This window comes from Bison bison, unplaced genomic scaffold (assembly GCF_000754665.1).
Source record: "Bison bison bison isolate TAMUID 2011002044 unplaced genomic scaffold, Bison_UMD1.0 scf7180017864346, whole genome shotgun sequence".
Taxonomy (NCBI): domain Eukaryota; kingdom Metazoa; phylum Chordata; class Mammalia; order Artiodactyla; family Bovidae; genus Bison; species Bison bison.
In genome coordinates this window covers 1223975-1238711 of record NW_011494918.1, presented here as the reverse complement: position 1 = coordinate 1238711, position 14737 = coordinate 1223975, and the positions used below count along the sequence as shown (strand labels likewise).

General features: G+C 38.8%; 1 protein-coding gene across 1 annotated transcript in view; it reads right to left on the bottom strand.

The window, feature by feature from the left end:
- Window positions 1-2683: 2683 nt before the first annotated feature.
- The window catches only part of RGS5 (regulator of G-protein signaling 5), a 59103-nt gene continuing 47049 nt past the window's right edge, over window positions 2684-14737 (bottom strand). Inside the window, exons 4-5 of the mRNA XM_010854659.1 lie at window positions 11736-11902; window positions 2684-7904 (exon numbers count right to left, since the gene is read on the bottom strand). Of these exons, the coding sequence (XP_010852961.1) occupies window positions 7743-7904; window positions 11736-11902 (329 nt within the window). The 3' untranslated portion in view covers window positions 2684-7742. The remainder of the gene's footprint in view (window positions 7905-11735; window positions 11903-14737) is intronic.

The following is a 14737-nucleotide window of genomic DNA, read 5'->3' as shown; positions in this document are numbered from 1 at the left end:
AGCGATAATGGAGAAAGTAGCACTGACGTATGTACACTATCAAGTGTAAAACAGGTGACTGGTGGGAAGTTGCTATAACACAGGGAGCCCAGCCTAGTGTTCTGTGATGACCTAGAGGGATGGGATTGGGAGAGGGGAGGGAGACCCATGAGGGAGGGGATGTATGTATAATGATGACTGATTCACGGTGTTGTATTGCAGAAACCAACACAATATTGTAAACCAATTTTCCTCCAATTAAAAAATTAAAAAAAAATCCTTCTGCTTGTAAACTGCCTTTAAGCTCACCTTAGGTTATTTTTTCCTTCTTTTGCTTCCCCTGCACCCTGTCTTTTTTTTTTTTTAAGTTTATTTTTAGCCACACCAAGAAGCATGTGGGATCTTAGTTCCGCAACCAAGGATGGAACCCATGCCCCCTGCAGTGGAAGGGCCAAGACTTAACCATTGGACTACCGGGGAGTGGAAGTCCCACCATCCCACCCCAGTCACCACAGCCTTTAAATTGTATGCTTTCACAGCTTCATATAGCCTCAGGAATTTGGAGTCAGCTCTTGTCCAGTGCAACTCAGTTAGGGGTAGTTGGGGGCCACTGACCCTAAAACTGGGCCTGTGCAGTTGTCTGATGAATGTCATTGTGACATCAGAGGGCTGGAAAACTCCAGCCTCAGATCATGAGAAGCACCTCCATCTTGAACATGCAGAAGTACATAAATAAGATATGCTGTGCAGAACACTGATTACTTCATCTTTTCCCTAGGTCCAGCCACCTTTCCCCATGCCTAAGATCACCCTGCTTATCCCATAAATATCCCAACTCTCTCCCTTTCAAGGAGATAGATCTGCAACTTCTTTTCTCATTTCATCGCTTAGTTGCCTTGAGAATAAACTCCTTGGCCACAAACTTTGGAATCCAATGTTTGGCTTGCAGAGTGTTTGATAAAGAGAACTAGTTCGGTAATAACCCCTGTTCTTGTGGTCAGTAGAATTGTGAATGAAGCTCAAGTAGATACTATGGCTTTCACTGCTAAATTAAAAAGTAATAAAAATATATTCAGTTAAAAGAAATAAGTGAATATCAACCTCTGTTCATCTTTATTCATTGAATCCCCTAGGCTCTAATTCCTCTTTAAGTGTCTGTGATGTTTTCAATAGTACAATCTGAGGTAGGAATCTATTTCTCATAGGTCACAGACAGGTCCTTCCTGTGGCAGACAAGGCACCACTTCTTCAAAATATAATGAAGTCTTCCAAAGTCACCTGCAGGAGGTGACTGCCTGTCTCACCCCTGCCTATCTGTCTCACACCTAGGATTCTCTCAAGGTGAGAGTACTTTGAAAATGTGACTTCATTAAATAAGAGGCCTGGCACCCTGGCCATGTGGGGCTGGCTGCCAAGAACTGAGCAAAGACTGCCTCCTCAGAAGCTTGATGTTTTAATACAATTTCAATCCATGTTTTTAATTGTTTCAATACATTTAAACACTTGAGAAAGTAGAAATTGACTGAAAAGTGGAAAAGCATGGAATTTGAACTAGGAATTTGCCAAATAAAAACTAATTTAAGTGTAGAATGCACTGAGGCACTGGGGAGCCATCTGAAGAGTTAAAGGTGTTTGGAAAGTGGTTTGTGAGCAAAATAATTTTCAAGATACTCCTGATTCAGAAAATGTAAACTTAGCAAAAGATTTTGGAGACCACATAGCTTGGGGAATATGGCTTACATCACTAATAGGTGATAGAATGGACTACCACTAGGGCAGGGGTGAATTTATCCAATTTTATTCAAATTAGAATCAGCGATCTTAATGTTCTGAGGGGTCACATGTGGGTCCTTTGGTCTAGTGAACTGACAGGTATCTGAGAGGCAATCTGACCTCTAAACTTTATTCTGCCACTGATTCACATACTGACCTGAGACATCACTTAATCTTTGTGGGGGAGACTAAAGTATTAGTGATCTTTGCTCTAATAATGCTTCTCAGAAAAGCATCCAAGATAATGACAATAAAAAAAGGAGAATAGATGGTACTGAAATGATTCAGAGTGATAATATTTACATTCAAACATCTACATTAAATATACCTGCTATATTGGAATTGTTAATGAGAACTTACCAAGCAGGCATTCTCTAACCTCTCAACTCCTCTCTCCCACTCTCCCTTCACATGAATTCTCATCAGTTTCTTTCTGTAAACTCATTTTATTTATGCCCCTTTTCTGCATACAAATTTCCCCTTTCACCCAGTCCAGTCCCACTAGTTGTATAATCTGAACCCATTACCTAAACTATCTGAGCACCAAATCTAAGGTCATAGAATTGAGCTGTTTGCAGTGGCTCATGGATTTTAGATCTTTCACAAGTTCAGGAAGAGAAAGGAATAAATATACTCACTATTTCAGGATCCAAATGATATAATGAGCTGAGTCAGCGCTAACAGAGAATACTTACATCAGTAAGTTGTTGCCATCTGAATCCAAGGGAATGTAGTGAACAGTTAATGAATATCAGACACTTTGCTATCTCTCTTTCTGAGTTTTGCATGTCAAGCTGTATTACAGCTGATGTTTATTAGGAGAGGGATATTCCCACCTGTTGTTGTAAGGAGCATAGTGAATAAAGCAGCCCATCTTAAGGGAGAGTTTCACATCCAGAATGTTCAGGAGTCAAGAAGGAATCAGAGATTGTTATATAGATACATATTTAATATAATAAATGTGATTGTGGTTACAGATACATATTTGGTGCTTTATCAAGTAGTATGAGTTACAGAGTACACAACACGTTGGATACAAAATTTGAAGATAAACACAATTGTTCCTAAATGAAAAACATGGGATACATGCTGATGAAAGTTTCCAAACTTTCATTTCCACTCTTTTCTCCAGGCTGATCTCCTGAAGATGAGTTGCAAGTTGTAGCAGTCTTAAAAAAAACTCAGTCCCCCAAATTCTAATAACATGTAATATGAAAAGAGCTTTTGGCAAAAATTATCCAGATTACTCCTCTGCATTGGAAAAATTTGCAACATTTCCCATTGTTTTGTTTATGCCTTAGTTTATACATGTTTCTAGATAGGGAGTTAAATGCTTTAATTGTATTCGTTATTAGATAAATGTGGTTAGACTCAATTATTTTAAATGTATCCTCATGCCAGAGGAGAAGAGAAATGGAGGCATAGGTGTGAAAGAGAAAGGAAAATTTTCTCAGGTGAGAAAACAAGAGACTTATCAAACTAGATATAAATGTTGAGTGAATTTTTAGCTTCTCTACTAGAAGATAAAATTATTGTTAAACTGTGAGGTGAGGATAATATTCCAAAGTTTGGTTATCTGTCTTTTTCCCTTTACTGTCTGCTGTGAGTTTCCATTCAAAGCTAATAGTGTCTTAGTTGGAAGACTTGATCTTTTCAGTTACAGGATGTTGGGGGAAGCCTTTCTTTTAATATCTATTGCTCTGATCTGCCACATGACCTGTTTGGGTGAAAATACATTTAACACAGGGAGTGGTTGCTAAATTGTTAAGGAGCCTTGTCCAAAGCAACTATTAAACACACACTTGTCTAATAGAATGGAGAGACTGGAAAACCCATAACCCGAGATTTAATAAGACCTCATGTCCAGAACCTACAGAGAGTTGTCTGGCCCTTGGGTTTGGACATTCAGATATTAGAAACTGAGTTCTCCATGCTCTGCTCTCTGGCACATGCAAACCCACTGGGGAAAGGATGGCTTCCGTGTTTCTTCTTTTATCTAATCCAAACTCCCTAGGATTTTAAAATGGAGTTTCACATCTAGCTTCATTGTTACTCAAGAAATGCCTTCCTGCAAATCTTGGTGGTGACACCAAAAAGTTATTTGATTTTCAATCAAGTGGAGTTGCTCTTAAATGTTTCCTAGTGAATGGACTCACCTTGTAAGTAAGTCTAGGCACTTACTTCTTCACCACTTCTCACTCCTCCTTTCCCCCCTTTCTTTTCTCATGACCCTATTTGTACCAAACTTGCTAAATTACTGGGAAACAAAGAAAATGACTACTAGAAGGAATGATTTCAAGGGTAAAAATCATTTCCCTGAAATATAAATAGCCTTTGAAATGATTCTCAAATTATCAAATTTGTGATGGGACAGATAGATTGAAAAATCCCTGACAAAGAATGTTTATTAGTTTACCAATTGATTTGTTATACTTTGTGAAATAATAACAACTCCACTCTGTTGAAAGGGGGTGTATACAGAGAACAACAACCAAGCAAAATTGATGGCTCTATAGAAGGCAAAAATAAAAACAATTTCTTTAACAAATTCTTCTCTTTACGCACTAAAACCTGAAATATGCTTAAAGCGTAATTTGTACAGTAGAGAATGAGCACATGGGTGGTTTTGAGAGTGGGGCACAAAATGTGTTTATAAATTTGCTTCTACTGATTTGAAAGCAAAATTACTGAAACACATCAGTTCTACATTTCAGAAGGTGTCTGTGTGTATGTTGGTGGTTGCTCATATGAACAAGCACTGAGTTAGCAGATAAACATGGAACACAGTCTCCTAACTTATTCCAGAATAGATAGTCTTCCTCTTTGTTCTGGTCAAATTTGGATACTAATCTGATGCCAAGCTCAAACTATATCAAACACAAGCAGAGAGACAGGGCGTGGGGGTTACCCGGCCTCCCTAACTTTGGGTTTCTCTCAAAGATGAGAAGCAATGTACTCCTGTTCCCATCGACCACCTCTCTACATCCCAGATCTACACAGGACTGTGTTACATTTTCTCCAGGGAGGAACATATCAGCACCAAGGGCTCCTCCACTGAGCTTCATACTTTACCGGGCAATTTACTATAGGGAGATTGCGGAGGAGGGAAAGGAAGTGATAAACAGACATTACACATTCTTTTCCTGGAAAGATCACCCCAGTTTTCCCAACTTCCCAAAATTTAAAAGAATGCTATTTTGTTTGTTTTACCATGGAAATTTTTGGTAGTTCAGTTTTTTCTCTTCTAAGTTTAAAAACACTCTCAAAATATGTCAAAGAACTTTCTAGGGCGACGTTTACATGCTTGCTCTTTCATTTGGGGCTGTGATATTTATATTCCTTTTAATTTTTTACTTAGAAGAGTGTCTGATGTGTGTGTTTATCCTGCTTTAAATTTAAAATCATGTTTACATTTATATTACATGTCACCAGTTGACTGCAAGGCATTCGTGCTTCTTGTAGCCTTCACAGCTCTGCCCTCCTGGTGCTTTTCCTGCTTTTTCTGCCTCCTGTGTTTTCAGCTTATGAAAAGGCAAGGCCCTTTTTATCCTCCACTGACAAGTCTACCCACTTACATAGGATGTGCAGTCAATTTGTGAATACGGTAAGCTTGAGTCTTTGTAACATCAACCATCTTGGTGAACTTTCTAGTCTCTAGTCAGTTCTCTGGGTGTTTGTAAACATTTGGTTACTTCAAATAATATGAATAAAAGATTTGAAATTTTAATGACATCAGAGTTTGATGCACGATACTGGATGCTTGGGGCTGGTGCACTGGGATGACCCAGAGGGATGGTATGGGGAGGGAGGAGGGAGGAGGGTTCAGGATGGGGAACACATGTATACCTGTAGCGGATTCATTTCAATATTTGGCAAAACTAACACAATACTGTCAAGTTTAAAAGTAAAATAAAATTTAAAAAAAATGTTCAAGCATTTCAGAAAAAACCTAGATTCTTTGGTTCTTACATTTTCTAGCTGCTTGAGCAAGTATAGGATTGGTGGTTTTATACCCCTTTGGGGCAGCATAGACAGATGCTGAAAAAGGTCGTGCTGGGAATTCTTGTGAATTGCTTGTCACTCACACAAATAGACATGGTGAGAACTTATCTTTCATGCTCTCAATGTTGACTGGGCCTGTCAACCTCTTGACAACGGAGTTTCTTTGAAGTGAGCAATATTGACACATATGAATGAACTCATACCAGACTAGCAATTATTGGCACTAGGCCCAGTCACTCCAACCCATTTTCAGAGTTTGAAATGGCAAGTATTCAGAAAGGGCACATTAGTCTTTGAAATAACAAAAATAAGAAAAACCCAACAAATGTAGTCAGTGTTTACTCCAAGAATACAGTCATATAGTTGCTTTACTTTCAATATTCTTAGTGAATAACTGAATTAATAGGTTACAGATGTGTGAAACTAGGAGTTTTGTAAATGAAAGAAAGAAACGAAAGGAGGAAATACAAGACTAAACAATGTAATCTTCTACTTAAACATTTAAGATGTTTATTAATCCCTTAAAAATCACTTTTTTAATTAACTCACTATCCTCACTTAGTTACCCTCATACACAGTTGGTCTCTTTATTACTAGATTATGTATTGCTTAGTCAAATCTACTAAAGATAATAAAAAATGCTAGTAAGACTTATAATAATGAAATACAGCATTAAAAGTTTAAACCTACTAAAAATTGGCTATATGTAAGGCATGTACTGGTGATGGACAGGGAGGCCTGGCGTGCTGCAATTCATGGGGTTGCAAAGAGTCGGACACGACTGAGTGACTGAACTGAACTGAAGGCATGTTAGGGGTATAAATGTGTGTTTTGACTATAATACAATTCACTACTATGGTGAGCAAAATAAGGAGGGGAATGAGCAGTTGCTAGAAGATCAGATCATTTTGCAAAATGCAGGGTACTGTAAAACTCTATCTCACTTAGAAAGTCTCTGCATTTAGTCAAATTAAGTTTTCTGAAGATAATTAGCTATTTTGAAGATAATCATCATGTACTTAACAAACCGATGGCACCATCGGACAACTACCCCTTTTAGGTTTGACAAGATTTCTCCCTTTTAGTATACAGCCCTCTTGATATTGAGGAGGAAGACCACTGCAATGAGCAGCATGTTTGTGTTTTACATGATTGGAGTAAGCAATTTTGGAATTTTGCACTCACACAAATTTTAACTAATTTGAAAATGGAAACCTTGGGCCTACTTTTAGAGGCATAGATACGTTTATAAAGCAGTCCATTGGCAATCTCAGGTCACTGATTTAGTACAGAATTTGGTAACTTTATGTGTGGGAAGGTCTGAGGGAATTATAAGAAGCCCCATGGATTGTGTTCAGATTGATTTCATATAAACACAATATATTCTTGGCTGTATCTCTTGTTTATAATCTCTAGTTAACACAAAGATGGTCTCAAAGGAAGACCAATGTTTTGAACGATGTATTTGCTTAAAAAAATCAAATAGTGGTTGCCTCATAAAATGCCTACCACATTTTACTAACCAAATTCAGAAAATAATGAGTGGCCTTCCTGGATCAGAATTAAGACAACAAATGAGATCAATTAATCTCACTTGAAATTGGTTTTTCCATGTCCATATTCTTTTTCATCCCAATTTAGATGGCAATCCATTACCAAGTGGAACCACATTCAATGATATCATATTTCTGCTTTATGTTTCCCTAAGTAGAGTTTGTCTGTTGTTCTGACTGAGTTTCACAACAACCTACAAGAGTAGAGCTTAATTGAGAACAGGGGCAGGAAGGGGAAACTGGAAAAGGAAGACATTGGGGCAATAGATAATATCCAAAACAATGTGGGCAAAAGAGTAAGCAACCCTCCCTGGGGCTTTCCATCTAAGACTCTTTGAGCAAGCTGCTATAGGAAGATATGTGGGTTGCTGGAAAGTGCAGGGTGATTATGGATGAAATAACTCTCAGGATGATTCTCACAGCCTGACTGCATTGCTACTTGATGAACTCCTGATAAAATTCAGAGCGCACAAAGCGAGGCAGCGAATCCTTCTCCATCAGAGCATGGATTCTTTTCTGGGCCACGTCAAAGCTACTTGGGGAAGGCTCCACCAAATTCTTCACTGTGATTTCCTTCGTGAAGTGATCAATATTCACCTGTGAGCCAGAAAACAGGGATCACTGAGTCAGCCCAGGTTGTGGGATTTGAGGAGGGGTAGGGAGAAAAGTGTTTCTCACATAACACATGAGGGGAAGAGAGGCATAGGAAATTAGAATAGCTTATCACTTCTATTTTATATACAGTAGGGTAAGGCAGCTGGTGCTTCAACAAATGCATGACTCAGATTACGATCTAACCAGTATTAGGCACCCAGTGTTAGAAATAAACAACTCATTCAGGCAGACCTCATATAAGCTTCTCAATAACCCTAAAAAATGAGTCTTTCCTTTTCTAGGCGAAAGACAGATAGATAGGGACTTCAAGATCACAGAGCTAATAAATGTATTTGAAGGCAGAGACTCAGAATTTGAATCTAGGTATCCTGCTGCCTAATCCCATAGTCTTCCTACCACAGCATTTGGTTTGACCCCTAATGGGGAGAATGAAGAGAGAGAAATCAGGGATCCAAGACTTTATGTGTGTCTCTAGAAGAATAAGGAAACTTGGTTTTTTCCTGAAACAAACAAAGACATGTGGTTTTAGCACAACATTCATAACAATAGCAACTGATATTTATTGAGTGCTGAGAACTTTACTTTCACCAGCACTGCACTGTGAACTCCTTGAGTCTTACAACTCTGAGAGGCAATACTGACATCCACATCTTACAACTGAGGAGCAGAAGAGTTAAAGCAATTTGCCCAAGATCATAAGGGGTAGTTAGAAGATTCAAAAGCCCAGCAATGTTGCTTTTGCCCAGGAGACTGGAGTGTTGGGAGGCATCATGGCTTATTTGGCCTGAATGCAGGGCCATTCTACACTGTGTCACTCCCAGGGACATCATTCATGCTAGGGTCCATGTGAATGGTCCCCTGGGCTTGTGCAATGTACAGCCTGCCTGGTCTTGCCTGAGTATGATTTGAGAGAAATCATTGTTTATCATGTTGTTATTCCAATGACTCTTTTACCTGAGTGTACAGAAGAAAGAAACAAAACCCAAATCAACCAATGGTTCTGAACTGAAACATTAGGAAGTGTTTGGGTCTCTCCTGGGCTGCTAAAGTTTCTTGATACTGAGAAAAGCTATCTGGGCTCAAAGAATTATGGAGTGTCTTTAGGTCAGAGTCAGGGACAAAGGTGTGACTGGAGACAGCCAGGCCAGAACAGACATGAGTGTCTGTGATCGAAGGTCCAGGACGAAGTGAGTTGAGGCTATGATGTGCTTTCCACAGGTGAGAGCAACCTGTGTGTTTTATGCAGGAATGGTGGAAGACTTCACAGACTGCGCTGGAAACGGCCTCAAAGGTGAGGTAGTCAGATGTCTGTCTTCAAAGGTGAAGACTCCAAGATCCAAAGAGGTCAATTTATATGCCTACAAACAGCTAATGAGGAACAGTCTGTTATTCTTCCTGCCACACTAAAGCAATGCTTCTTCCTTCTCTTTAATATATACTGAACTAGATGAGCAGCCAGACTGCTCATCAGCCAAAATAGTTGAAAATTTTAAAGCTAAAAATTATAAAATCTCTAACAATTATAAAGCTATCTATTAATCCTATTTTTTAAAGAATTGATATGTTTTTTAAAGAAGTGATACATATTTTAACCTCTCTAACACATAAATGGGAGAAGGCAATGGCACCCCACTCCAGTACGCTTGCCTGGAAAATCCCATGGACGGAGGAGCCTGGTAGGCGGCAGTCCATGGGGTCGCTAAGAGTCGGACACGACTGAGCGACTTCACTTTCACTTTTCCCTTTCATGCATTGGAGAAGGAAATGGCAACCCACTCCAGTGTTCTTGCCTGGAGAATCTCAGGGACAGCGGAGCCTGGTGGGCTGCCGTCTATGGTGTCGCACAGAGTCGGACACGACTGAAGCGACTTAGCAGCAGCAGCAGGTATTTATACACATACCACACACATACATGAAATTATTACAATTAAAGAGAATTGAGAATTAAAAAGCTTTAGTTAGAAACTTGCCCAAAGTCATACATCAAGAAAGGTCTGGAGTTGGTATATCTGCATCCATTCATCTCACAAACATTCACAGAGTATTTATTATGTAACAGGAGTGGGATTTACATCCCTCTGATGCTCAACTCAGAGAATGGAGGCCAAAATTATTTTAATTAGAGCCCAACGTCCTTATAATGAAGGCCATCATTTGTGTGTTCTAGTAACTCAGCAAGGGTTTTATTTATTTTGAAACTCCATTCTTAATTTCTCATATTTTCATGATACCTATGAGTGTTCTAGTAAGGAACTTTGAGAACAATGTTTTCCTAGAGCTCAGAGCAGCTAGCAATAGCCTGGATGCATCTCCATCATTTGCATATACTCAAATCCTAGACTTCTGTGAAGAGGAATGAAGGTGGTAAGAAGATAGGTTGGAAATGGGAAATCAGTCAAAGTCAGGAAATTGTGTCAAATGTGATACTAACAGTACATTAATGTCCTTGGTAACATCACAAATAGAGGTTCCATGCTGACAGAACAGGCCAGCACAAAGGCCATCAGAAGTAGGGGAAAGCCAATACATACGCATGGGGTGTGAGACTGAGAGGTAGAAGAGGGGATCTAGGGAGGATTCCAAAATAATTCCCTCAGTAAGACTAAACCCAGATGCGTGCTAGGATTCTCACTTTCTCAACTTGACCAGTAGTACTCTATACTCTGCTCCTCACCTCCACCCTCCTATGTCATGGAGGTGGCTCATCTGTTGGCATTAGGTATATAATCTAATTTGATTATTAGATTATAATAATCCATTCAGATAAAGTTGCCCTTTAAAAAGGATCAGTGATGAGTAATGCATTACCAAAGGAATAAGTCTCAAATGATAGAACCTCAAGAGTCTAGAACACCTGTGAGAGAAAAAAGATTTCCCTCTCTCAAAAGGTTTCCCTCTCTCAAATCATCTTAAGTTAATTACTACCTGCCTAAAGGGTTTGCTCAGATCATCTCTGTACCTGACCCCAAATTTTGATGAAATGTTTGATGTCCAGATTGGATTACAGTGTGCAATGTGAAATCAGTGACCTGACCAAAACACGATGAATGGGTCTTGCTGAGGCCATCCTGAATTCCACAAAAAATCTTTTCAATTCAGTTTTACAAATAGGAAAGGGCAGATAAACTGCCCTAAAGCCTCTTTGAAATCAACACACATCTTTAAGAGTTAATTAATATTGTATTGTCCTCCAACATCTGTAGCATTGTTACCGTGTGATTATTTGGTTTTCATGAGTAGAAACCTTGTCCAGATCAGAGAGTAAATGAAAAAGCCCTAGGGGAGACCAGAGGGTGGTGGAGAATGGGATGGAAAAGAGAGAATTTTCACCAAAAAAGAAAAGGAAGGAGGAAAGGAGAAAGGGGAAAAGGTGAAGTAATAGAAACATTCATCAGACATTAATTTGTTCAAATGCTGAGATATGTATTTTCACATCCACTGTTTAATTTCATCCTCACAACAATCCTGCAAAATAGTCTTCATTATCCTCATTCTCCCAAAGAAAGAAACTAAGTTCAGAGAGACTGAGTACTTCACCCAAGATCATACAACCTATATTATCCTCATTTGTGATTACATGCTACTAAGAGAGACCCATACTGCTTAGAAAGTGGTCTAAACAGAGTTCAAGTTCACATCTGCTTGATTGTATTGCTCTCCCTTTGCATTCAGTAGGTGTTTAAGAAAGGTGGCCCACTTTCAAATAGGAATTACCTTTAGCTGCACAATGTATTGTAGATGGAAATCCTTCCTGGGAAGTGGTTGAGCTGACCCCCATTGACCACTCTCACCCACCTTCCAGTCAGGACCAACCTCTTTAGGAGCCTCCGCTTGGATGAATTCTTCATAAATTTTCTTTGCTGTCTCAGCCATCTTGACAGGGGACTTGATCTTCTTGTAATCTTCACAGGCCATCCAGAACTCAAGATTCTCCTCACTGAATTCAGACTTCAGGAAACTTTTGAAGCTGGCCAGTCCATCTAGCAAGGAAAAAGGTTATTTGAGGAAATGTATTCTATCTGATCCGTATCTATATCTGTATCTATCTGTATATCTGTATATATCTATATGTATATCTGTATCTATCATCTGTCTATCACTATATCCAATGTTGTAGCCTAGGTTTATCTGTAACACATTTCTGTTATTTGCGTAAGAACCTTACTAAAATTAACTCATTTGTTAACCATTACAAACCTAAGAGGCAGAGGCTGCTATATCCTATTTTACAAATGAGGTCAGACAGATCAAGTAACTTTCTATTAGTTAACCAGCTGGTAAGTGGCAGAGCTGGGATTCAAATACAGACAGTCCGTATTTGGGTGATGAAAGTTTAACTGTACATAGCATTGAGGAACATTGTGAGCACTAATGCCATTCTGGATACTTACCAGTTACCAAAAAGAAAAAAATACACTGAAAACTTGATTTGGTAGTGTAAGGAATATTAATGTTTACTCTCATGTATCAACTACTCAGTTTTTTTCTTTCTAAAGTTGATTTTTGGAGCAAATACTATGTTCCAGGAATTATGGTAAGTAAAATAGACATGCTACTTGCCCCAGTGAAAGATTCTGGGGAGGTAGAAAAGAAAATGATGAAACACATACAAAAAATGTGTACACAACAAAAGAAAGCAATATGAAAGATAGTAAGAGTAGTAAAAGGGTCCTAACCTGATTTTACATTTAGAGAAGGCCTATATGAGAAAGTGAGACAGGAGACCTGAAGGAGGAGTGGTAGGGCCCTGATGAAGGGGGCCCACATGTAGAGCAGTTACTACACCCATCAGTGAAACATCAGTCTTTAACACATATTAAATTAAGTGTAAGTATGACTGTTGTGGTTCTGTTTTCAGAGTACCGTTGCTCATGTAGAATATATTTCAGCTTGTAAACCCAGGTCTCCTGCATTGAGGGCAGATTCTTTACTGTCTGAGCCACCAAGGAAGCCTATATATATATATATATTATACAAATATGTATATTAGAGATTCTTGGGTCTGATCCTTTTGTTTTCTTCTTCTTTATTCTAACCTTGTTCTGCCGGAGAAGGCAATGGCACCCCACTCCAGTACTCTTGCCTGGAAAATCCTATGGACGGAGGAGCCTGGTAGGCTGTAGTCCATGGGGTGGCTAAGAGTCGGACACTACTGAGCAACTTCCTTCTCACTTTTCACTTTCATGCATTGGAGAAGGAAATGGCAACCCACTCCAGTGTTCTTGCCTGGAGAATCCCAGGGGCGGGGGAGCCTGGTGGGCTTCCATCTATGGGATCGCACAGAGTCGAACACGACTGAAGCGACTTAGTAGCAGCAACCTTGTTCTGCAGCTCTAAGCTCCAAAGTGGTAGATAAGTTGAAGGCAAGGTCAGGAATTAGGAAGGCAATGAAGAGGAACAAAGGAAAAATCATTTTATACCTTCAATATTTTCCTCCTTTTAAAGGTGACATATAGATAGATAGTTAGATATATATGTAGCTAGATAGAGAGATATAGATAAATAGGTAATTGATAAATAGATAGATACTTTTTTTAACCCCAATTCTAACAAATCTGTATGTACTGAGAGAGAATCCACACACATTTATTATGTAAGGTAAGTGGACTTCTAAAGGAAGGAGAGAAAATTTTAGCTCCCTACAGACTATATCAGAGTTACAGGCACGCCTGGCCTGGCGTTTGCCTCCCAGGCTGAAGGCTGGACTGACTGGAACCTCAAGGTCTACATTTCCTCTAACTTGTCCCTCATCAGAAAACACTTCTACAATTCATTAGTTTTACTTGGAGAACATAGTCATGTACTGAATTCACTTCCTTTGACCTAATTTCTATTTCCATTCTTCTTGAATATTTCTCCCTACTTCTTTTTATAGATTCTAACTTTCATTCATTAGTCATTGCCCAATACATCAATTTCAAACAATATGCAAAAAATATCATGATTAAGCCAGAAATATAGCATTGTCAGTTTTCAGTTTTCCTTCTATACATTTTGTCTTTATATCCCTCACAGTTCCCAGCAATTGCACTCAGTTTTAAAGAAACAGAATTGCTGAATTATAATTAACTTGGATTAGAGTCACTGACAATTCTGGATCCAAACAAGAAACTTTGCATTTTAATCCCTTCTCCCTGTAGTTAATATAAAAACATTTCTTTTTAAATTTTGCAACACCTAAAAATACACTGGGGAGTGATGGTAGGTATGATAAACAATTTTCTCTAATAACTGACCTAGAAGAATTGCTTTAAAACCACTTAATAATGTTCACCAGAATAAGATCAGATATATTTTCCCTCACTCCTGCCCATATTTCCAGCACTATGTGATTTCATAAGCCTTTCAGGTATGACTTAAATCAAATCCCTTATAACTATACAGTGGAAGTGACAAATAGATTCAAGGGACCAGATCTGATACACAGAGTGCCTGAAGAACTATGGACAGAGGTTCGTGACATTGTACAGGAGGCAATGATCAAGACCATCTCCAAGAAAAAGAAATGCAAAAAGGCAAAATGGTTGTCCAAGGAGGCCTTACAAATAGCTGAGAAAAGACAAGAAAGGAAAGGCAAAGGAGAAAAGGAAAGATATACCCATTTGAATGCAGAGTTCCAAAGAATAGCAAGGAGAGATAAGAAAGCTTTTCTCAGTGATCAGTGCAAAGAAATAGAAGAAAACAACAGAATGGGAAAGAGTAGAGATATCCTCAAGAAAATTAGAGATACCAAGGGAATATTTCATGCAAAGATGGGCTCAATAAAGTACAGAAATGGTATGGACCTAACAGAAGCAGAAGATATTGAGAAAAGG